The sequence below is a fragment of the Lithobates pipiens genome, unplaced genomic scaffold (genome assembly GCF_037356315.1).
Source record: "Lithobates pipiens isolate NorthernLeopardFrog02 unplaced genomic scaffold, aLitPip1_a1.2 Scaffold_16, whole genome shotgun sequence".
NCBI classification, from domain to species: domain Eukaryota; kingdom Metazoa; phylum Chordata; class Amphibia; order Anura; family Ranidae; genus Lithobates; species Lithobates pipiens.
In genome coordinates this window covers 463243882-463267472 of record NW_027507748.1, presented here as the reverse complement: position 1 = coordinate 463267472, position 23591 = coordinate 463243882, and the positions used below count along the sequence as shown (strand labels likewise).

At 42.9% G+C, this 23591-nt stretch overlaps 1 protein-coding gene across 2 annotated transcripts in view; it reads left to right on the top strand.

Annotated features, from left to right (window-relative positions):
* The window catches only part of ABHD13 (abhydrolase domain containing 13), a 34383-nt gene extending 10940 nt beyond the window's left edge, over positions 1-23443 (top strand). For both annotated transcript variants that reach the window (XM_077482908.1, XM_077482909.1), the window contains exon 3: positions 16570-23443. In XM_077482908.1, the coding sequence (XP_077339034.1) occupies positions 16570-17600 (1031 nt within the window). In that variant the 3' untranslated portion in view covers positions 17601-23443. The remainder of the gene's footprint in view (positions 1-16569) is intronic.
* The last annotated feature ends 148 nt before the right edge of the window (positions 23444-23591 follow it).

Here is a 23591-nt window from a genome sequence, read left to right as displayed (position 1 = left end):
GAATAACATTAAGAATGGTCTTAAGACACACAATGTGTCTCGTCATTTCAAACTGGTACATGCTCAGAATCCCAAAAGTTTGAGTTTCTGGGGGATTGAGAAGGTTACGAAACATTGGCGTGGAGGTAACTTCATACGCCAATTAAGTAGACGTGAGTCATATTGGATTCATGAAACGAGGGTTCTCGTCCCGAATGGCTTGAACGTTGATTTTGATTTAAATTGCTTTATTTCGGATAGATGAATTTGTTAATTTTATATATACAAATTATTTATTTTTTTTCATTTTATATTTATTTTTATTTTGTTTTTTTTATTTTTCTTCTTTGCAATTTTCTCTGTATATAATTTTTTCTGTATATATTTTTTTCATGCACGGATCAGTGTCGTTGGTGGATGACGTCGGCGGCTATGTGGTTTTATATTTAGCAGGGTTGCTCTGATGAGTTGTGAGACACATATGTGCTAAATACTGCATAATTGTTTTTTAATTGTTGTTTTAATTATTATTTCTTAATTAAACGCTCTGTTTGAGGGCAGCTGGAGGTGTAGTGTATGTGTATCACTACTGAATGTCACGATCTTTGTGTGTCCCTCTGGTTTTTTTTCTAATATTAGGTGTTTTCTGTTATTTTATATCTCCTCTCTCTCTGGTTATCCATTAGGCATAAATCAGGCTTCCGGGGTCACGCTCGATGTGTTTGTCCCTGGTTAGCTGACTTGCGCACATTTTCCTCCCCCATTGGCTAATTATCAGTGTACTAGCTTAAAAGCGGCTGTCCGACGTCACGCCGTCGCCGCTGATGAAGTCCCGCCTACTTTCGGGGACGCAACGCGTACGGACCACGTGACCTAAGCCGTGACGTCATCCGCAAGCTGTTACACTGATCCGTGCATGGACGCTGGATTGTATTTGTTTCTATGCCCATCACTCGGCACTGGAGATCAGTGCATAAGAATGTGAGTGTACCATTTTTATTCCTGCTTCTTTTTTAATAAATTCGTTTCAAACGGAGAGCACTAGATTCTGTTTTTTTATACTTCTATGTGGAATCATATTGATTTGAGGACATGAGAAAGGATTTATCCTTGGAGTACTGCTGTTACGTTTGCTGATTGCTGTGATTAACCCTTGATGGGAACATGCGTTTTTGACCTGTCTGGTATATCAGGGGTCCATTATTTGAGGTGAGAGTCCATCTTGCTCATTGGTGAAGGGATCACGTCATCACCTGTTTTGTTGATTGAAGACACACTGCACAAGCGGACTCTTCTTGATAACTTCACTTGTTTGCTTTTTCACTTATAGACTTTTGTGTTACTTTATTAACCGATTCATTTTTATTTATTTACATTTATATGCGCTGTACAGTCTCTCAATTTATGTGTCCCAACCGAGGTGTCCATTGCTGTGAGCGCCCACGTGTGGCGTCATTTGGCACGACTGGAGGTGCACGCCCCAGAAGGCAGCCGCATATGTGCGGTTGGCATCGCACGGCCCCGCTCCCTCTGGAGGTGCCTGGGTGTGCTGCACCTCACACCGCACAGAGGGCAAGCAAGAGGAAACCCACCCGCAGTACCAGCCACATATCTACCACACCACTAGAGGGGGAGGGGGCTCAATGACCCATCCAGGTTAACCAAACTTCCTATCCAAAAAGAGATCTATGCATACAAGTGATACGTATTATTATAACCAAACAATAGTTTGAATTATGAATATTTGGCTAGAATAAACAAGTAATAGGTCCAAAGTGCAAGCATATAAAAGTCAGGGCATTAGATAGAGGGTACATAGATGTAAAGTCAAACTAAGACATTGATGGTATATAACTCTTGCGTAACATGCTCTAAACTTTTCATAAGAGCAGGGTTATTTTACAGAGGCACCTAATCCTATCAGCGTCAATTGGTAATTTTATAAAAAAAGGTTGATGGGAACAGACTTCGTTGAGGCCTGGTGGATATGTAGCACTCCCAATCCAGGGGGTTTCCCTCTGGAGAATTGTCTTATACCAGGTTCCTTCCCTGGGATCTTTGGGGACCTTTTCCAATACAATGAAAGATACACAAGAAGTATCGAAGCAATGGTAGAAGTCAAGGTGCTGACTAACTGGGGTAATCATTTTGTCAGTGGAGGCATAATAGCGGTCTGATTGTCTTGCCAACGTAGAAGGACTCGCGTCGACAAGACCTCAAATAGATCACCTCCTATGTGTCACAATCCCGCATGAAAGCCGGGTTTAAAATTCACCATTTGGTAATCTGAACTGTGTACCCTGGTTGACCCAGGGGCACAGATCACATTTTCGATCTGTGCCCCTATGGTGATGGGGTGGTATTCCTACCTTCTTATGTCCCAGAGCGGCACATCCATCAGGGGAGTAGGTTTGTGGCAGCTGTGCCTGCTTCTCTGTGCATGGGGAATGCCAGCACCGCAGTGTTTGTTAGAAGGACTCACGTCGACAAGACCTCAAATAGATCACCTCCTATGTGTCACAATCCCGCATGAAAGCCGGGTTTAAAATTCACCATTTGGTAATCTGAACTGTGTACCCTGGTTGACCCAGGGGCACAGATCACATTTTCGACATCTGTAGATACCTTGGGGTGTTGTATATTTACAGTTTGGTACATAGTGACTGGTTGTCAATTTGTCTTTAATCAAGGGGGCCTTACGGAACACCATCTCAGGATATCCTTTAATATATTTGGAAATATAGGTATCCTGTAGGAGAATGTGCCAATGTCTTTTAAGAATACCTCGCAATTCCTGATCCTGTGATGAAAATTGGGTTATGAATCTGACTGTTGGAGTAGTATTTCAAGTGTGAGCCCTATATAGTAGAGTGTTCATATAAGGCAGGGTAGGCAACCTTGGCACTCCAGGTGTGGTGAAACTACAAATCCCATCATGCCTCTGTCTCTAGCAGTCATGGCTGTGATTGTCAGGGTCTTGCAATGTTTCATGGGACATGTAGATTCAAAATGTCTGGAAGGCCGAGGTTGCCTACCCCTACTCTAAGGAGAAGCCGAGAGCGCAATTGTGCTGCCTGGAATTTGCAATCTTGTAATTGTGTACAATTACGTCTTAGGCGCAAGGGAATACTAAAAACCAATGTTGGGGAGTGAGCGCCCCTTGCATGTAGCAATATATTCCCTGCTGTGTCCTTGCGATAGAGGTTAGTAGCTAGGCATGAATTAGAATCTCCAAAGATTTCAAGGGCCAGAAACGTGATTATGTGCGGATCATGTGATCGTGTAAATTTTTAGGATTATAAATGGTGGTATTGTTTGTTTTTTTTGAAAAAAAAAAAAAAAATGTACCAAGCTCCTCTACCATGCCAGTCCAGATGACAGAAATGTAATTGATAAATTGATATCAACGTAACACATGGTCCATGAGTCCTTCTATAGTATCCTCTTTCCATGGGTTGTGCTCCCAGCGATTTATGTACCTTGGAGATTGAAGAAAAGGTGCAGCTATCTAGACAAGATCTTATGAATTGGGGGCAGCAAAAGAAAGTCTGCTTTTTTTTTTTTTTTTTTTTTTTTTTTTTCAGTACATACAATGGCTATTGAATAGAATCGCTCCCGTTTTTTATAATAAGCACATCTTGTTGCTTTGCAGCCTTATGTGAAAGCAGACACAGTTTTTTTGTTTTATTCAGCTGTATTTTATTCAGTGCAACTTTATAATAGCCAAGTGAAAGATATAACAACATGTGAGAGAGAAATAAAAAAAAAAAAAAAATTCAAAACAGAATCACTGTTGGAAAAAGGATCACCCCCTTGTGTAAGCATTTTGTTTGCTTTAATTTCAGCCTTTAGTCTATTGGGATATGTCTCTACTAACTTTGCACATCTAGACTTTGCAATATTTGCCAATCTTCTTTGCAGAACTGCTCAAATTCAGTTAAATTTGATGGTAACTGTTTGCGTACTGCAGTCTTCACGTCATTCCTTAGATTTTCAATGGGTTTGGGATCTGACTAGGCCATGCAAGGGCATTCAATTTTTTCACCTTCAACTACTGTGTGGTCATTTTTGCTGTGTGCTTTGGGTCATTGTCATGTTGGAAGGTAAGCCTTCTTCTCATTGACAACTTTTTGGCAGAGGACAGCAGATTTTCCTCAAGAATGTGATAGTATTTTGCCCATCCATTTTTCCTTCTATTCTAACCCCCACCAGATAAAAGGGTGGTCCTCCAGGCCCCATGTCCGTATTAGTGTTTCCTCCAGACGGGGTGCAACATGTTTCCTGGAACTGGTTCCTCTAAGTCTCTTGCGCGTGGCTCCTATGGTGATGGGGTGGTATTCCTACCTTCTTATGTCCCAGAGCGGCACATCCATCAGGGGAGTAGGTTTGTGGCAGCTGTGCCTGCTTCTCTGTGCATGGGGAATGCCAGCACCGCAGTGTTTGTTTGAGCTCCTGCCTGCGAGCCGCATGGCGGCAGTCGGCTTGTTTTCTCTGCTAAACAGCCTGGCTGGAGCATGTAGTGGAAGAGAAGAAGCTGCGTGTGTGGAGGGACGGAACTTGCGTTTCAAGCTGGCTCACAGGAAGTACCCGGCGGGGTTACTTCTGGGGCGTGTGACGTCATCAGCGGGTGACGGAGACGCTAGTTCCGGTCTCAAAACGACGCGAACAGGGAGGCTGGTGGTTTTTTAAAAAACAGTGAAACCCAGCAGAGGCTGCGGACCACTACAGGAGCAGGATGGACTCCTCTACTATACCTGCACAGGCAGTGGAAGCAGGCACCAGCACCTCACAAGATGTGTATTTTACTTGCTTACACATCCTGTGAGTGTTCTCCCCCTTGTAACCAGCAGGGAGTAGGTGAAGGGAGCACATTTTTCTTTTCTCCTGCATGGGGTGTTATGGGGTGTATGTGGTGTAAAATTTATTGGGGTCGTTTGTTCTCTTGAAGGCCAAGACTCAGGACGTGGCCCAAGCGCAGCCACTAAAAAGGAAATGTGCGGTTTGCGGCAACAAATTGAGCTCCTCATGGATAGACAGCTTAGTTAAGGATGACCCGGTTGTCTCCTGTCAGAAAATGCTGACTACGTTCATGACCTTATATACAAGGGTTTGCATAAGAAAAAGGCTAGAGGTTTTTCCCATGCATAGTTCCCTTGATACTATTAAGCTGAGGTGGCAAAACCTTTTTCTCTTATATTCACCGACTGACACAGCTCCTCTCTTTAGTCATTGGGTTGTTACGCCACCTTTAGGAGAGGACTAGGCATAACATGTTCACATGTAATGAAAAACTCAGAACTTCTAGTTCTGCCCAAGGGGCGGTCCCCTATTTAACAACCCCTCAGTTTTATTTTGCTTCGTGAAGAAGGACCTAGGAACCCTGCGGGCCCATCGGTCCATGTGTTTTTTGTGTTGTTTTTTTTTTTCTGCAAAAGCTTTTCTTTTTGCGCAAGACTACAGATCCTGTGATCTGCTATCACCAGCCAGCTGGGTGACAGGCTGGATACCCTTATCCTTGTAGTCTTCCCCCGCCTGGCCAGTGAGCGTGTGCAGACCAGAGCTACGCTCTGGGTCGGCCACAACGTGCCTCCGCTCCAGAGGTGGTCGGTGAGCATTAATGCACACATATGACCGGGCTACTGATGTCTGCGTCACAGTGTGCCGGGCCAGCAGCCACCCCATACTGATTGGAGAGTCGGTCTGTGGTGGAATGTCTCCCAGGTCTGCAGGACTGGTAAGTACAGTTCTCCCAGCCTTGGTGGGGCTGAGCAGCTGGGCATTCCCTGGGAGGTCGATTCGGGGGTCCCTCGCCTCCCTCTCTTTTCTCTCCCTGTCCTTATCTCCCCCCCCCCCCCCCGCCTGTGGGGGATGCTGCATTAGGCTGCTGAGCGGTGTGTGTGTGTCATATGCAGGGGCTCTCTAGGGGGCTCTGACCTGGGGGGTCTGCGCTGGCTGGCTGTGCCCTGATGTGTGTGGTTCTCTCCCTGGGGGGTGTCTGGTGACTGTGCCTGTTGATCGCTGCAGCGCTGTTCACTGCCATTTCTCTACCATTGTCCCTCATGGTATATAGTGTTCTGCGGCCATCTTAGGTAAGGGCAAGGAGCCGCATGCTTTCCTGTAGCTCGGCGGCCATTTTCCCTGAGTTTATGTCCTTTATACTAGACGCTCGGCGGCCATTTTCTTGGAGTCTGAACATGTTGAGGATCAGTTCAGCGCCATAGGCAGCATCTCTGGACAGCGCAGTGTGGTATCCTATGCACCTGGGAGCTGACAAGGGACACAGGCTTTACTAGCTGGACAGCGCAGAGCCAGTGAGGGTGGTGAGTCCTGTGGGAAAGAGCCTCTCAGCCAGCAGCAATTAGGAGGGTGGGACCATCACTCTCCTAAGTCCCCATCAGGTGGCAGACAGGGTAGGGTCAGCATGGCTTCAGCAACTAGTGTTTCTTCCCCCGAAAGCCAGGCAATTGCAACCGGTTCGCCTGCAGACTGTGCAGTGCCTCTGGATGCTTTGTCGGCGGTCCTCAATTCGTTCATTGCCAAGATGGAGCCTGTGCGTGGGCGCAAAGGTGGTAAAACACGGCCCTGTCCCGCGGGGCGAGCTCTGACGCAGACTCGGGCCCTGCTGAGGCTGGTGACCACTATTCTGTCGTTTCAGATGAGGCTGACCAGGTCCGTTCGGACAGTGAGGATGAGTCCCCTTCTGGGTCCACGCGCGACAAAGCGCTTGTTGGAGCACTTATCACAGTTGTGCGTGATACCCTGAATATTCAGGAGCCAGCAGATCCCTCTGCTGATGTAGCAGTCCCTTAACCCCCTTTTCGGACTCGATCCAACTATGCTGAGATCACGGAAATCTTCTTCTCGGAAGATATTTCATCATACCTGGAAGGCTTACATCTCCATGTGTGAGGAGAAAGGGTGGCACTCGCGCTCCTTTTCTATATCCAGGGACTTCAGCAAGGAGTAGACCAGAAATTGGTTTTGAGCACCATTAAGGGACAAATATCACCTAAAGTGTTCCCGTATCTGCCCGTTCACCTAAGGTGTTCCCGTATCTGACTTATTTTGATAAGTTCATTGACAAGGAATGGGGTCGACCGCAATGGACCTTTTCGGTCTCCAAATACATGGCAGTGCATTACCCCCCTTTGAGGAAAGCCTTCTCAAAAAGTGGTTGGCTCCTCTGGTCATGGACCCCCCCCCCCCCCCAGTATCCAGGTTCAACAAAGTAACCACGATCCCAGTAGAGGGGACTCCTGCATTTAAGGATCCCACGGACAGGAAGGCAGAGGCAGTGGCTCGTTCCTTGTTTACGTTTTGTAGGGTCGACCATGCGACCAGTACTGGCATCCGCACTTGTGTCGCAGACACTGAGTGGGCAAAACTGTTGCACCGTGAATTGGGGGAACAATAGACTTCTGTCTGCGTTGAACTAGCAGACCAACTAGTGCAAGGCCTTAAGTACGTTTTTATGACGCGGCCCTCGATACCCTCCCTCTGTTATCCAGGGCTTCAGTATCAGCAGTGGTGCTGAGGCGCCTGATTTGGTTAAAATGCTGGTCTGCTGACCAGGCATCCAAAAAAGCCCTGACTGATCTTCCCTTCCTTGAAGTCCGGCTCTTTGGAGCCTCTTTGGATGACATTATTAAAAATGCCACTGGTGGTACTCTACTCACACAGGCCAGGAAGGCTAAGGAGCCACGCCGTAGGCAAGGGTCCTCTTTCTCAGCTCAAAAACTGCTTTTTCATCCGCCCGGGGCTTCGACCAAGCATCCCCAGCCCGACAGAACGACTTCTGAAGGACCAAAGCATCCCTGGAACGCAAGCCTAACAAGCCTGGGAGCAAAAGTGCTACCACATGAAGGTTTCACCTTCGCCTTCAGGAGTTTGCAGCCCGGTGGACCTCTCGGCTGTCCGACCAATGGGTCTGCGATCTGATTTCCTCCGGCTACAAGATAGAGTTCCTCTCTTGGCCACAAGACAGATTCTTCCCCTCCAGCATACCCATACTCCCGGCTCGCTGAGAAGCCCTTTTAGGGACCTGAGTCGTGGGGCGATAATACCTGTTCCTGACTCGGAACATTTCCAGGGGTTCTACTCAAACCTATTTGTAGTCCCCAAGAAGGAAGGGGTACGTCCAATCTTGGATCTAAAAGCCCTCTTGGCGACTGCCGTTGCAAGAAGACCTTCTGTTTCAAGGTCCAATTCTCCATCCTTCCTTTACCATGCTAGTTTTAATGGCATGGCTATTGAGAGCCAGGTATTGAGGAACCGGGGTCTTTTGGACTCGATCCAACTATGCTGAGAGCACGGAAATCTTCTTCTCGGAAGATATTTCATCGTACCTGGAAGGCTTGCATCTCCATGTGTGAGGAGAAAGGGTGGCATCCGCGCTCCTTTTCTATATCCAGGGTCCTGCTGTTTCTTCAGCAAGGAGAAGACCAGAAATTGGTTTTGAGCACCATTAAGGGACAAATATCAGCTTTGACTGTCTGTCTTTTTTTTTCAGCAACCCCTGGCGTCTCACTCTATAGTGAGTACTTTTGTTCAAGGGGTCCGACATGTAGTTCCTCCGGTGCATCCACCATTACCCCCGTGGTATCTGAATCTGGTGTTATCGGAGCTTCAAAAACCGCCATTTGAGAACATCAGAAAGATTCCCCTGTGTACTCTTTCCCAGAAAGTGGTCTTTCTAGTGGCCATTACATCTGCCAGGAGTGTTTCAGAACTGGTGGCCTTGTCCTGCAAGTAGCCCTATCTGGTTATCCACAAGGATAAGGCGGTGTTGCATCCGCAAACTTCTTTTCTGCCGAAGGTGGTTTTGGCATTCCACATCAATGAAGACATTGTGTTACCATCTCTGTGTCCTAAGCTGTCACATCCTAAGGAAGTGGCCCTTCATGCCCTGGACGTGGTTCAGGCTCTGAGGTTGTATCTGTCTGCCACGGCTCCCTTTCGGAAGTCGGACTTCTTGTTTGTTTCGGTGGCTGGTCCGAAAAAAGGCATGGCAGTCTCGTTGGCCACCATTTCCAGGTGGATCAGACAGATTGTAGTACAGGCCTACGCCTTGAAGGGGCAGGTGCCCCCCTTTCTTGTCACAGCCCACTCCACAAGAGCAATCAGAACATCTTGGGCCTTCCGACATCAAGCGTCTGCCGCTCAAGTGTATAAATCGGCGACTCGATCATCTGTTCACACTTTTACAAAATTCTACAAGGCAGATGTCAGTGCATCGGCTGATTTTTGTGGGTACAAAAGTTTGGTTATCCAACACACTGTCGTTTTTTGTGGGTAAAGTTTTTATACTAGTTCCCACATGCCATGGTGGATGAAGTTTTATGCTGTTTTCCCACCCCTCATTTTGGCACTGCTTGCGGACGTCCCAATAGCTAAAGAGAGGAGCTGTGTCAGTCGGTGAATATAAGAGAAAATAGGATTTATTTGTACTTGCCGTAAAATCCTTTTCTCTGTAATTCACCGACTGACACAGCATCCGCCCCTCCTATTTTTCTTTACGTTATACTGCTTGTTGACGTACTGAAGCTGCATGGCAGGCTGAGGGGTTGTTACCTAAGGGACCGCCCCTTGGGCAGAAATGAAGTTCTGAGTTTTTTCATTACATGTTAACATGTTATGCCTAGTCCTCTCCTAAAGGTGTCGTAACAACCCAATGGCTAAAGAGATGAGCTGTGTCAGTCGGTGAATTACAGAGAAAAAGATTTTACGGTGAGTACAAAAAAATCCTATTTTTCCGGTAACCTAAAAAGGAGGTTTCTGTTTGAAGCGGACACAGCACAGCCATGGAAAAAAAATATTAAACTAGACGCACCTCTTTCAAAATGTTCAAAAAACTCAGACCTAGCGTTTTGACAATATGGGCTTGCTTAGTGATCCGATGGATAAAAGAGGAGATATCCTTCTTCACAGAGCTTGGGACTCAGCCATTAGGAATCTTAAACCAGCTCTGGCCTTTGTGTAGCCAGAAATTTAGAAGTATGCTTGACACAAATACATACACATTTGTTGGCAGGTACCTCCTAGACCAAGCAGAAGTTATCCTGATTGCTCCTTGGTGACCCAGGAGGAGTTGGCTCTCTTCGCTGATAGCTCTCTCAATAGAATCCCCCCTGGTACCTGCTGGAACGGAGAGATCTTCTGCGTCAGGGGCTAGTTCTCCATCCAAACCCTCAGACCTTCCATTTGACGGCCTGGAGGCTGAGCGGCACGTCCTACAGCTAAGAGGGTGTTCAGAGAGGGTTATTGAGATATCCTAAACAGCTGTAATTTGGTGATAAGAAAGATCTATGGGAACGTTTTTGGAAAACTTTTTGTTTCCTGGCAGAAGACAGGAATAGATTAATTTTCTACTCCCTATATATTAGATTTTCTATAGAGTGGATTGGAGAAAGGACTTTCTGTCAGCACCCTTAGGGTTCAGGTTGCTGCCCTATATTTGATTACAGAGAAAAGACTAGCTGAGAACCCTTTCTTTAGGAGGTTCCTTTCAGACAGATCTAGGCGTACACCCAGGGCTGTTAAAGGGATTCCTCCCCGGAATGTGATGTTTAGTATTAAATGCTCAGACTAGGGCTCCTTCTGAGGCTTCCCTGAAATTGAATTCCTTGAAGATTTATTTTCTTTTGGCTATAACGTCAGGGAGAAGGATTTCTGATCTAGGGTCCCTTTCCTGTAAGGACCATTTCCTGAGGATTTTAGAGGACAGGGTAGTGATTAAGCCCGTTCCTTCCCAAAATTTCTTCCAGCTTTCACATGTACCAGGAGGTAGTTATTTCTAGTTTTTGTTCCCCCCCAAGAATGCGGAAGAGGAAAGATTTAGTTTTTTGGACGTGAAAAGATGCCTTCCGCTTTTTCTCGAAAGGTCTAGTGAGTTTAGGAGATACTCCCAAAGTGTTGTTCAGTGGCCCCAAGAAGGGGACCAAAGCGTCTAGAAGTTCCAGATTAATTAAGGAAGTTATTTATGAAGCTTACTGAGTGTCAGGTCACACCCCTCCTAGAATTAGAGCTCATGCAATGAGATGCACGGCGGCATCATGGGCAGAAAGAGCTGGAGCATCATGGGAAGACATTTCTAAAGCTGCTGTCTGGTCCTTATGCGTTTATCAAGCATTATAGAATCCAGATTGCTCTCCAGCCAGGACCTCTCCTTTGATAGGAAAGTACTTCAGGCTGTCGTCCCTCCCTAAGGTATAGAATCTTGCTTATCCTCTCAAGTAGCTATCCTGGAAGATGAGGGGGGGGAGCCCCCGTCAGATTTACTGGTAGCGGTATTTCCATGAATATTCCAGGACAGCGTCTATATTCCCAACCTTGTCTGTATTCACTGGTCTCCTTTGTTTACCTGGTGGTGGTGTTTTAGTGAGTTTCTGTTATTCCTCTGTCGAGTGCACTTTTGGTGGAGGTTTACTTGATCTTCAAACAACAAGGGTCAGAAGAGAGGGGGGGGGGCTTTTAAAATTGTATTGGATTTGTGTTTTCTGTAGAGGGTGGAGCCAATCATCTGAAGTAGCTGTCCTGGAATATTCATGGAAGTACCATTACTGGTAAGTCTCTAACGGGGGTTTTCCATGTGGCCTCAGAATCTTCAAGGTGCGTTTTGGCAAATCTGTCATGATTGCATGTGGCCTTTTTCGAGGAGGGGCTTTTTTCTTGAAACCCTCCCATACAAGCCACGTTCGTGGAGAATTTGTGATATTGTTGTCATATGCACACAATGGCCACTCTTCATAAATTCCTGCAACTGCTTTAGAGTTGCCGTAGGCCACTTGGCAGTGTCCTCCTTGCTCTTTCATCTAGTTTGGAGCGACGTCTTGATCCAGGGAGGGTCTTTGTTGTACCAAATATCTTCCACTTCTTAATTCTTCGCTGTGCTTCTAGGCATTGATAAAACCTTTGAAGTGTTTTTGTATCCATCTCCTGCCTGTCTACAACTTTATCCCAGAGGTCTTTTGACAGTGCCTTGCCACCAATAGTTGTTTGCTTCAGATGCACTACTAGGGACTGAAATGCCCCAGGAAAGCTCTTTTCATGCTGAGCTAATCAAAATGACCCCAGCTGATCACACCTTGTGTACCATTAAGAAACTAATTTAGCTACACCTGAATAAGTTTACAAGTCATTTTTAGGAAGAAGGTGATCCCTTTTCCAGCTCGATGATTCTGTTTTTTATTTTTCTTGATATGATGTTCTATCTTTCACTTGGATGTTATAAGTTGCACTGAGTCTGTTTATCTAGGGGAAAAAAAAGTGTCTGTCTTCATTTCAGGTTGCAAGGCAACAAAATGTGATTATTTATACCCATTGAAAGATCCTGACAGATTTTATAATTCAAGAGTGGACGAGCCGAAGAAGAAGCCTTTTTTTTTTTTTCTCCTTTTTGTCTTCCAGGGCAACCTCTAAAACATAGGGCTCCTCCCTCTGGGACAGGAAACACATTCATCCAAATTTTTTAAAGGTGGTCCTCAGGCCTTCCCCTTCAATTTTGTGTTTCCTACCAGACAGGAAGCAAGCATGTTCGCAACCTGTGGAGCTTCATGTCTCAGGACTGTCCTTTTTGGCTGATCAATCTGGACAAGTCCCGGCTAATCCCAACCCAGGAAGTATAGTACCTGGGTTACAGGATATCTTCAACAGAGAAGAAAGTCTTTCTCCCATTGGAGAAAGTGGGTCTAGCGGTGGCGCAGCATCAGAGCAATCGGGAAGTTTTTGTGTTATCATTCATATTCTCTGAAAATTGGCTAAGAAATCATTAATTCTGCCAGGGTATGTAAACTTATGAGAGGAACTGTACATGAGTGCTCCGGAAATACTTTTGTTATGTATCATATGTTTATTTCTAAAAAATAAATATTAAGTTGGCCCCAAATCTTGTAGTTTTTCCTTTCAAAATTAAAAGTCTCTTTCTGTCAGTGTTTCATATTACACCCATATTCAGGGTGTAAACATGAAATAAAGTTACAGTCTGCAGCTCCCCTTCTCCCCTTAAGGAATCCATGGTTTTTTTTTTCCAACCACAGCAACCTATCATTTATTTAAATTTAACTTTGCTCGACCCCCACAGCCACATCATTCATTCACAGATGTATGTGAATGGAAAAAACTACAGGTCCCATCTATCGTCACACCAGTGGGACACTTTTAGTCCATTGATACTTCCTCCAGCCTTGTCACTGATGGTCCATATTTTGGTACAGACCCTGAGCTGTAGAAAGAATTTGCAGGAACCAGAGCATTGCACTCGAGATCTACTGATTGTGGCTGCAATATTTTGTAGGCTCCAATGCAAAAATAATTCTAAACGCACATTTTTATAATCGGTATGGGTGCATTTTTTTTATTTTAATGCGTTTCATAAGTGCCCACTGTTACTATGAGCTTTAGGTTGAGTATTCACTTTTTAGAAGGCAGTGTTTCACTCCCAAATTCTCACAATCAAAATTTCTGCCTATAATCCACCAAATATGTTTTACCTTTTACAAGCCTGATCCTGGTTGGGAGAAACTCATTGTTATACAAGCACCTGCTCTGCCTGCCCCTCTTCTCTGCTGTCCATTTACAGTATATTATACTTTGAATTTTGCCAATGGGTTGATATAATACAAACTTGAATAGAGAGGAGAGGCAGGCAGAGCAGCTGAAAACCACTCCACGTGGAGGAGACCTGAAGGTCCATTGTCAAAGCACTTAAATTGTAAATAAAAAGAGGTAAATCCACAAGGTGGCATACAACTTATCCCCCTTATTAGGCAGCACATTTTAAAATGAAAAAGTTCTTCAACTATGTTTTGTACAGTCATTCATGTTGATACAGTTAAACATTCAGCATACTTTTTTTTATTATTAGCCACTAGGCGTCCGCTCTATAGCCGAAAACGGCTGCAGCGCAGACGCCAATTGCCGGGAGGCCGTCCCTGGATGTCCTGCTGTTTACTTCTGCGATGCGGGCTCCTGCGTGCACGCATCAGGGAAATTCTGTGCTGGCCATATCCCTTGGACACAGTCAGTCACAGATCGCTGTAAATGGCCAATCACAGCAGCAGTTTACAGCGCGATCGGCGTGTCCAATGAGAGATGATCTCATATGTAAACATATGAGATCATCTCTCATTGCCGGCTCTCCCTCCTCACACAGTGTGTGAGGAGGGAGAGACGAACACTGCAGTGGAAAATGAAGTGCCCACATGTCCCCAGTGCCATGTGTCTGCCATCTGTCATCAGTGCCACGTATTAGCCATCTGTTAGTGCCATGTGTCATCAGTGCCTCATATTAGTGCCATCTGCCATCAGTGCCATGTATCAGTGCTGTGACGGAACCTATCCCCCACACTCCGCTTGAGTGTTTCCGTCAGTACACCGCTTCCTAAATCCTGGAACAATGGATCTGGCTATAGGAACCCCCAAGAACTAGACAACACCAGTCTTGGAGTACATCAGGAATAGCCTTTTATTTGAGATCTCCCACAGATATATACAGCAAGATGACTAAAACCTAACCTAATTAGTATGAGCTAATTATCTAATCATTGACCCAGACTAGCTCACTGACTGACTATTCAATACACATTACCATATTACCATAAACATCAACACAGGGTTAATTAGCACAACAACATTGTGTGGAATATTCTAACATGCCAGATTATGCTCTTTTACACAACCGACAGGCGGCTTGAGTTGATGAAGTTGGCATCTAACAGTTTGTGTCCCAACAGTGTGATTCAGTCTATTGCGGCATGGACCTGAATCCAAGTAACACCTCAGGGGTCCCCAGGCATACAGCTCACAAAGAGCACCGTTCCCCCAAATGCCAGGGCCCATAATCGCAAGCCAAGAGGCTGGCATTCAGTCCCCTCCAACTGCCTCTGTCCCGGCTAGGTCTGTCACAAGTGCCATCTGTCATCAGTGCCACGTCAGTGTCACGTGTCATTGTCCTGGTGCTCCAGGGCCTTCAAAAGTGTAATAGTTATTTAACAAGTTAGATGTGTAATTTATGCCCCTAGAACACCTGATGGCGCTCCCTGCATATTGGGCCTCTCTAAGTGGCTAGACTGTGGAAAAGTCCCACACATGTGGTATTGCCATACTCAGGAGTAGCAGAATTTATTTTGAGGTGTTATTTGTGGTATACACATGCCATGTGAGAGAAATAACCTATTACAATGACAATTTTGTGGAAATATTTTTTTAAAAAAATCTTAATTTTGCAAAGAATTGCAGGAAAAAATTACAACATCAAAAACCTCACCATACCTCTTACTAAATACCTTTGGAATGTCTACTCTCAAAAAGGTCAGTTCAGGGGTATTTGTACTTCCTGGCTTGTTTGGGTCGCAAGAAGCGAGATAGGCCACCAGTACATCAGGTGTGATAATTTTTTTAGGATTTGCACCACAGCTTGTAGACTCTCTAACTTTCACAAAGACCAAATAATATCCACTAATTTTGGGTTATTTTTACCAAAGATATGTAGCAGTATACATTGTGGCCAAAATTTAAGAAGAAAACAAAAACAAAATTTTCTGTCTTTTTTATTTATAGCGCAAAAAATAAAAAAACCCAGAGGTGATCAAATACCACCAAAAGAAAGCTCGGTTTATGAAAAAAAAAAAAAAAGACAAAAAAATTAATTTGGGTACAGTGTTGCATGGCTGAGTATTGTCTTTCAAAGTTTGAGAGCACCGAAAGCTAAAAATTGGTCTGGTCATGAGGGGGGTTTAAGTGTCAAGTGGTTGAGTCAGTGATTTCCATTTTTATAGCTATTAGTAAGTTAGGAAATGTGCTAATTTGAGGTTTTGACTGAGGCCAGCTTTTAGGCCATTTTTAATAATGTATGTGAGTGTACATATATATAAACATTCATACAGGCAAATGTCAGTAGCGGGGTGTCTGGGAGGGTGTGTATATGTATGTGTATATACTGTATAAGCATAAATATTTTCTACCCTGGGGGTAGTTGTATCAAGCCCATGCCCAGCTTATCCCTAAAGCAGGATTACCAGCTGTTTGGCTATAAACCTTAGTTTTTTGGTTTTTTTTTTCCCATAACCTCTGTGTGGTTGCATGCATATGGTAACAATATAACAGCCAGTTGCTTAGAAGCTAGAGTAAGCATCATCAAAGGGACTTAAAAGCCACAAACAGGGTACAGTTAGTCTACAGTGTGCCCATACAAAGGTACTATAACAGTTCACATATGTAGAGTGCCTTCTAAGGGCTCATGTCCAATGGTAAATATGAATTTGCGAAGAGATGTAGCTTGCTGCATTGATACCTGCTGGCACCCAATGGTAACCATTTACTTCTGTAACTAAAATCACGCATTCTTACACAAAGTGACTTTTGGGATGCCAAACTGTTTAGCAGTGCTTGGCATCCTCTGAGGGTACCAGTATGCTTCAGATTATGCATAATAAAAAAAATATATATATATATATATATATATATATATATATATATATATATATATATATATACACACACACACACACAGGCTAACAGTAAGTCCTATGTAAATGTGTTTATATATACAGTATGTTGTCATTCTATTTTTTTATTTTTTTTTATGTTTTACAGGTAAACTATTGAAGAAAAAGATGGAAAAGCACTGGGTGTTTTGGGCTTGCGCAGAGAAATGGCTATTAACTTTGGGATCCTGGTCATGGGGACTGTGTAGGATATGTCTTCTGCCGTTAATATTAACTTTTAATATGTATGGTGGCATTATTTTGCTCCTCCTAATATTTGTCTCCATAGCTGGAATATTATTTAAATTTCAGGATGTTTTGCTGTACTTTCCTGATCAGCCTTCCTCATCACGACTTTATGTCCCAATGCCCACAGGAATACCACATGAAAATATATTCATTAAAACAAAAGATGGCTTACATCTCAATCTTATCCTTCTGAGATACACGGGTGATAACTCAAGCTTTTCTCCAACTATAATTTATTTTCATGGTAATGCTGGAAATATTGGTCATAGGTTACCGAATGCATTATTAATGCTGGTCAATCTTAAGGTGAACTTGCTTTTAGTTGACTACAGAGGGTATGGAAAATGCGAAGGAGAGCCAAGTGAAGAAGGCCTTTATCTCGACTCTGAGGCTGTATTAGACTATGTCATGACCAGACCAGACATTGATAAAACAAAGATCATATTATTTGGACGGTCACTAGGGGGAGCAGTTGCTGTTCATTTGGCCTCAGAAAATGCACACAGGATTTCAGCAGTCATGTTAGAAAATACGTTTCTTAGCATTCCTCATATGGCCAGCACTCTGTTTTCTTTTCTTCCCATGCGCTATCTTCCATTATGGTGCTACAAGAATAAGTTCTTGTCTTACAGGAAAATCTCTCAATGCCGAATGCCTTCTTTGTTTATCTCTGGCTTATCAGACCAGTTAATTCCTCCTTTTATGATGAAACAGCTCTATGAACTCTCTCCATCACGGACTAAAAGATTGGCCATCTTTCCTGACGGGACTCATAACGATACCTGGCAGTGCCAAGGCTACTTTGCTGCACTTGAACAATTTATAAAAGAACTGACCAGTAATCACTGTCCAGAGGAAAATACAAAGACCTCAAATGTGACGATAATATGAATGCCAACTTCCTTTGCACTATTGTATATAAAGTTTTTGAGTGATGAAAAGAATGTCATTTGTACTGTTTGTTATCTAAACAGAAGAGGAGGGAGTGCATCCAGGAGGTAGTTGATACTTTTCAGCTTTGTCTCCCTAGAGGTTTTTCTACTTCTCTATAGACCTCTACATTAACTAATGTTCAGTGCATGCACTGTTTTAACATATCGTTCATTGTCACCAGAATGCTGCTTTGGTTTTCAAAGATGGCATTGGAATTATTTGGAATGACCTCAAATGTTGTCTTTTTATGTTCCACATTCATAAATGTAAATGCCCCAGATCCAGGTGAAAAGCTGACATTGGGCTAATTATATATTTCTGCTAACTTAAATGGCTATTTTTTTTCCATTTTGGTATTCTGCAGGTGGCCTCATGACTGAAAGTGTTTAAGGGGGGACCGTGCTTATTTTCAGGGGTAACCATGATAATCTTCCTTTTGCTCTACACCACGCTGGAGAAATGAAAGGGAGCATCTTGCTGACATTTGTGGGCAACTGTATCTTTTGTTTCTTCAGTCACCTTTTCAATGTGAGGACCAGATTGAACCCATGTTGTGTTTTGTTTTCTTTTCTTGCAAAATTCTCATGCAACTTTTGCAACTTGGTGCTTTAAATAATCCTACGGTAGCTTTTTAAAAAAAATTTACTGATGATTTTTGTCATTTGTAGTGAGATGTATTGACATAGTTTGCTACTTATCCATGAGGTTATTGTAAAAGATGTCCAGATTTTTGTCATATCAGAGAAAGAAAATATTAACGATTAAGTGTTAAATGTTGCAATCATCAGCATCCTCGGCCTTGCTACAGTACTTGGTGTGTCAAGGAGCCTTAAAAAATTGTGCTTGTCAGAAGAACCTCCTTTTTCTTTCTACATGCATGTTGTGGCTCAAAGACTCATTGAAGCGGAGTTCCAACCATTTAAAAGTCAGCAGCTACAAAAAGTGTCCCATGATCTAGTGATGCAACTGCCTGAAGCCTCGCTCCTCTCCCCCTCCTCTACACGGCACTGGCACTGGCAGTGCAAGTGTGGGCACCTGGTTGTGACAGCTTGTGGCTTCACAGCTGGGTGCACATTGCGCATGCACGAGTTGCGCTGCCTCGTCTTGAATGGCCAGGTGACCTGTAATGTGCTCCAGAAGATTTCAGGGTGGAAGGAGAGGAACTTCTGCTCTGTGCCCCGGCCCTAAGAGAGGAAGTGGGAGCTGGGTACCTGTCAACCCGCCCCCCCCCCCCCCCCAAACATGCCAAATGTGGCATGTCAGGGGGTCACAAGTACTTAAAGCGTAAGTAAGTAATTTTTGGGTGGAACTCCGCTTTAAAACTGAACTAAAAATGCAATTCATGCAGTTATTCATAAATTTAAAAAGTAGTGTATTTTAAAATGCAATGGGGGTTAGTACCTAAATTTGTCATGATATTGGCATCTTACAGCAGCATTTAAGTGTTGTACACACTGAGAAAAGGAGAAGAAAAATTCTGTAGGAAGCACGATCATCACTTTTTCGTATAGTGTGTACACAACCTTCGACATCGGATTCAGCCTTTCCAAATTAAAATTTATGTAGGGACAAACTCCAAAATTTTTCTCATACATCGACAGAACTAATGATTTTCATTTAATGTGTACTGTTTTCATATGCAAAAAATCTGATGCCAACCACGGCGCATGATCAGAAATCATAAACAACAAAAATAAAAATAGCCTTTGTCGTATGGGTTTTTTTTGTACAATTCGTACCATCCTCAGTGCTTGGAAACATCTAAAGCCCTGTACACGCTATATCAGTTTTTCTGCTGAGTTTTTTTCCTTCAGATTTACCAAAACCATACGACATGAGGTCAAGCCTTAAGAGTTTCAATTTGTATGCAATCAGGCAGGTCCTTCCACTACATGATTTTGGTAAATCTGAAGGAAAAACTCAGCAGAAAAACTGATAGTGTGTATGGGGCTAAAGATATTCGGACAATCATTTGTCAGATTTTTTTTATAGTGTGCACTGGGCTTTAGAATTGAAAAGAGTTGGCTGCCCTATATGTGTGCCTACAGTGGACGTGCTAACAGGAAAAGAGAGCACAGTCCTCAGTAGGACGGCCTCTTTAATGCGCTGCTTCCCAATTGGCAGGGGTGTGCCTACCAGTGTTCTGGTCCAAGGTCAAAGTGGCTGCAAAGATAAACCAATTCCCGTATATGTAGATTGTGTCTGTAGCTGCTTTCCTCCAGCTCTTTGTAGTGAAGCAAGCCTAAAGATGACAGCCCTAGTGCATGTACCTTTTAAAAAAAAAAAAAACACATCTGGAAATAGCAGTTTTTGTATCGTTCTGACGGGTTCCCTTTAAGCCTGAAAAAAAATGACAGGTGCAATATTTAATAGAAATTGGTAGCTTATACCAAAACATAGTACACCCTTAGGGCTTAAGCACAGAGGGTCATACAGTGTAAAAACTGTATTTTTGCGCCGGGTAGTAACAGCTGTTGTGTACAGCCACCTGCACAAATCAATGAAAAGATGCAGCTGTGCTCTGGTAAGATCAGATCTGAATGTACAGATGTACACCCCTGGATTCAGACAATCTCGCATCTGTTTTTTCCTGCCTACCGCTGCATCCTGTCATTGATTTCTACTGCTAATTGCATGTAACATAGACAAAAACTCACCCAAGCTCTACCACACGTTTATAGGATGATGAGCTGAATAACGGTGCTCAGGTCATTGTGTCCCATACACCAAAATTGCAAAAAGAAAGCCGGCAACTCGATTGCTTCTTCTTAAATCTTTATTGAGCACAAACAGCAGTGCGACATCAAAACACTAACATGTTTCGGCAAAAGCCTTCCTCATTGCATGTAACACCTGTAAATCTCATGCACAAATTACAGCCATTTTTGTACGCTAAGGGGCCCTCTGCGCACATTTGCATGAGTGTTTTAGATTAAGTATATTTGTGCCCTGGGAAAGGCGGGGGGCAACAGAATTTTGCTATAAAGGCATACATCATAAAAAGGCAATGGCAATAAAACAAATGTTATAACAATGCTTCTTTAAAACTTCCAGGTATGCATTATAATTTATTTTGATGCAAGGTTGACAAAATTTGTGAAATCTACCATTCTGCATTCTTCAACGTGTTGTGAAAGCCATCCATTGGTTTATAATATTATGTGTGCTATCCATCCAGCTGTTGTGATGCATGCTCATATTATTTTCAGGTTTCCTTGTTTTCGTTGTACGACTGACCTCTTCGCCTCATCCATGTGTGGACTTATTTACCTGGGGATTATCTGGGCTTGTTTAATGATGGATGTCCTCTTAAGATTTTTTTTTTCTTTTATATTGTCCAAAAAGTGGTTTAAATTTACTTCTGTGTTACAATTTTATATTTTTTTTATTTTATCCTTTGCAATAAATGGTCAAATCCCAAAGTTTAAGCAATAGTTGCTTATTAGCATGCATGCACAGGTCCTGAGATATGTACCACTGTTACAAAAGTTTATTCATTACTGTGTTAAAGCACTAGATTGTAAGCTGAGGTCATAACAGTCCAAGGCGATCCCCTATTGCCCCTATTTTACATTAGGTGATAAATTATTCCTTTATAATGCATGTTTCTCTTCAAAAGAGAGAACCTATGGTCCCCATTCCTTTCTAGAAAAAAAGATCTTTTGAGATTTCAGAAAATTTCTGCAGAGGTCTCAAATTTATTTCTACTTCTAAAATGCTTTTCTGTTCTAAGAGGGAATTTGTTATGCATATCCTGCATTTGTGTACAACAGAAAAAAATGTGTTAGGAAACAGCAAGGGGTTGCTAAAATCTGTGTAGTTCTTTTGTAGATGTTATGGACATTTACTGACAATTATCAATAGGTTTTTACATTATTGATATTGCCATGGAACAAAATGTGTTATCATCTTCCTAGGTGCCCTGTAACACTAGCTGCTGATGTCAGACCTTTGCTGCATAGCTGCCCAACACTGCAGCTTAGGCTGGGTTCACACATGTGCAGTGCAAATTTGAAGCTCTGTTTTAACAGCTAAATGACAAAGTAGTTCAGCATTTCAGGTCAAGTTTACATCAGGATCAAGTCAGGTTTTTATCCTGTTCACAACTGAATGGCGTGTGATTCAGAAGGGTTCCCATTGAAGTCAATGGGCCTAAAATTGCACCATTGCTCAGAAAACTCTTTTTCAATTCGCACTGAATCCACACTCTGACTGCATCAGACATATGCGAACAGGCACAATGGAAAGCATTGTTTTTCATGTGTCGTGCGAATTGGATGCGGTTCAAATTGCATCTAATTCTTATATGTGTGAACCAAGCCTAACAAATGTCTTTTTTTTTTTTTTTTTTTAAAGCGAGTGCCTGTCTTCAGCCTTCAACACCTGTCCAAGGCAAGCACCAGTAAGAGGAATGCAGGGAGATTGGGGGCTGACCAGGTCTTGCCTCCATCTGCATTCCTCCTGCAAGAGCTGGCAGTTGGAGACAAATGCCTGCTATCAAAGAAGCCATCTCGTTGCAAGCTGTAGTGCCTTGCGCAATGGAGGAGGGCAGTGCCCTGTCTGATATCAATGCAAGTGTTATAGGCACCTAGGAAGATGGAACAGAGTACAACCTAATGATGTAAAAAAAAAAATAAGAAAATGTGATACTGCTTTAAGAATTCAGCCCTTTACAGATACATTACAATAATTTGTGTTCACATGTAAAATAACAGACTACGACATTTAAATACACTTAGGTACAGAGTCATAGCCAGCAGTGTGCTTTCATACAACTCATAGGACTCCAAACTGAGTTGTGAAACCTTATTTATTATGCAGTAAAGAAAAATTGTTCTTGTTACACCAGGTTGATATTTGGAACTAACGCAGTGTGCAGTTTTATGTAACCTCTTGCATTTGACTGCCTGATGCACATAAAAATATATACATACACACAGCATATTTTAAATGGGTCAGATTCCTCTAAAATCAATGAGCCCATTGTTTTCTAAGCCTAAACCAAAACTCCAGGAAAAAAAAAAAAACTATAGCAGCTATCAAATTTATTTATCAACCTCTGCAATCTCCTCTGTGGAAGATGAGGCCAGCATTAACAGGCAGTCGGAATCAAGTGCATGTGCTGCTTCTCCTTCATCATCCAACAGCTCTGCTATTGATGGAGCAAAGGTAAACGCATCTGCCTGGCAGGGGGGGGTGGATCTCAAAACTGGCTGTACAGAATTACAAAGCCATAGGTGGGTTTTCATTTTAACTGTATACTTCGCCTGCTTTGCTGGAGTTTAGTTATAGACCTTTAGTATAGAACATTACTTTTTCTACATTATATATTTATTCATTTGTTCAATGTACCGTACATCTGTATCTCAGGACCTGTTAAAAACAATTATTTAAAGTTTTATGGTGAATCACATGGCATTGTAATAAAACAAGAATACCAGGACGATATGCAAGGTATATAATTATATGTGATACTGACAGTACACAGTAAAATATTGAATTCAAGTATATATAAAGCCAACACTTTTTCGTTTCCTATTTTGGATGGCTTACGAGAGGCTTTTTAGCCATTTATGTCTCACGAGGGAGATTTTCCTATATGTAACTGATGATACCTTCCTATACCACACTCTCAGAAAAACAGAAGTATTATGGCTGAAGTCAATCTGTAGTCATAAACAAGTTGCAAGGGCTTATACATAATTGTAAGAATGTTCACTTTGTACGAAAGCTGTTTTAACTCCACACTTTTATTCATGTGACAATGTACATATTTAGAATAAATTATTCATGTTTTCAAACTGCTTGCTGAAGAGTTATTTCTGCTTTTGAAGTCTTCCTGGCTATGGCAAACTTTTTCAGTAAAGTATAATTGTACTGCTGAAATCCATACTTTCGAAGCCTACATTCTTCAGAATTCAATGACTTCAAGAATCCAGATATTTTCAG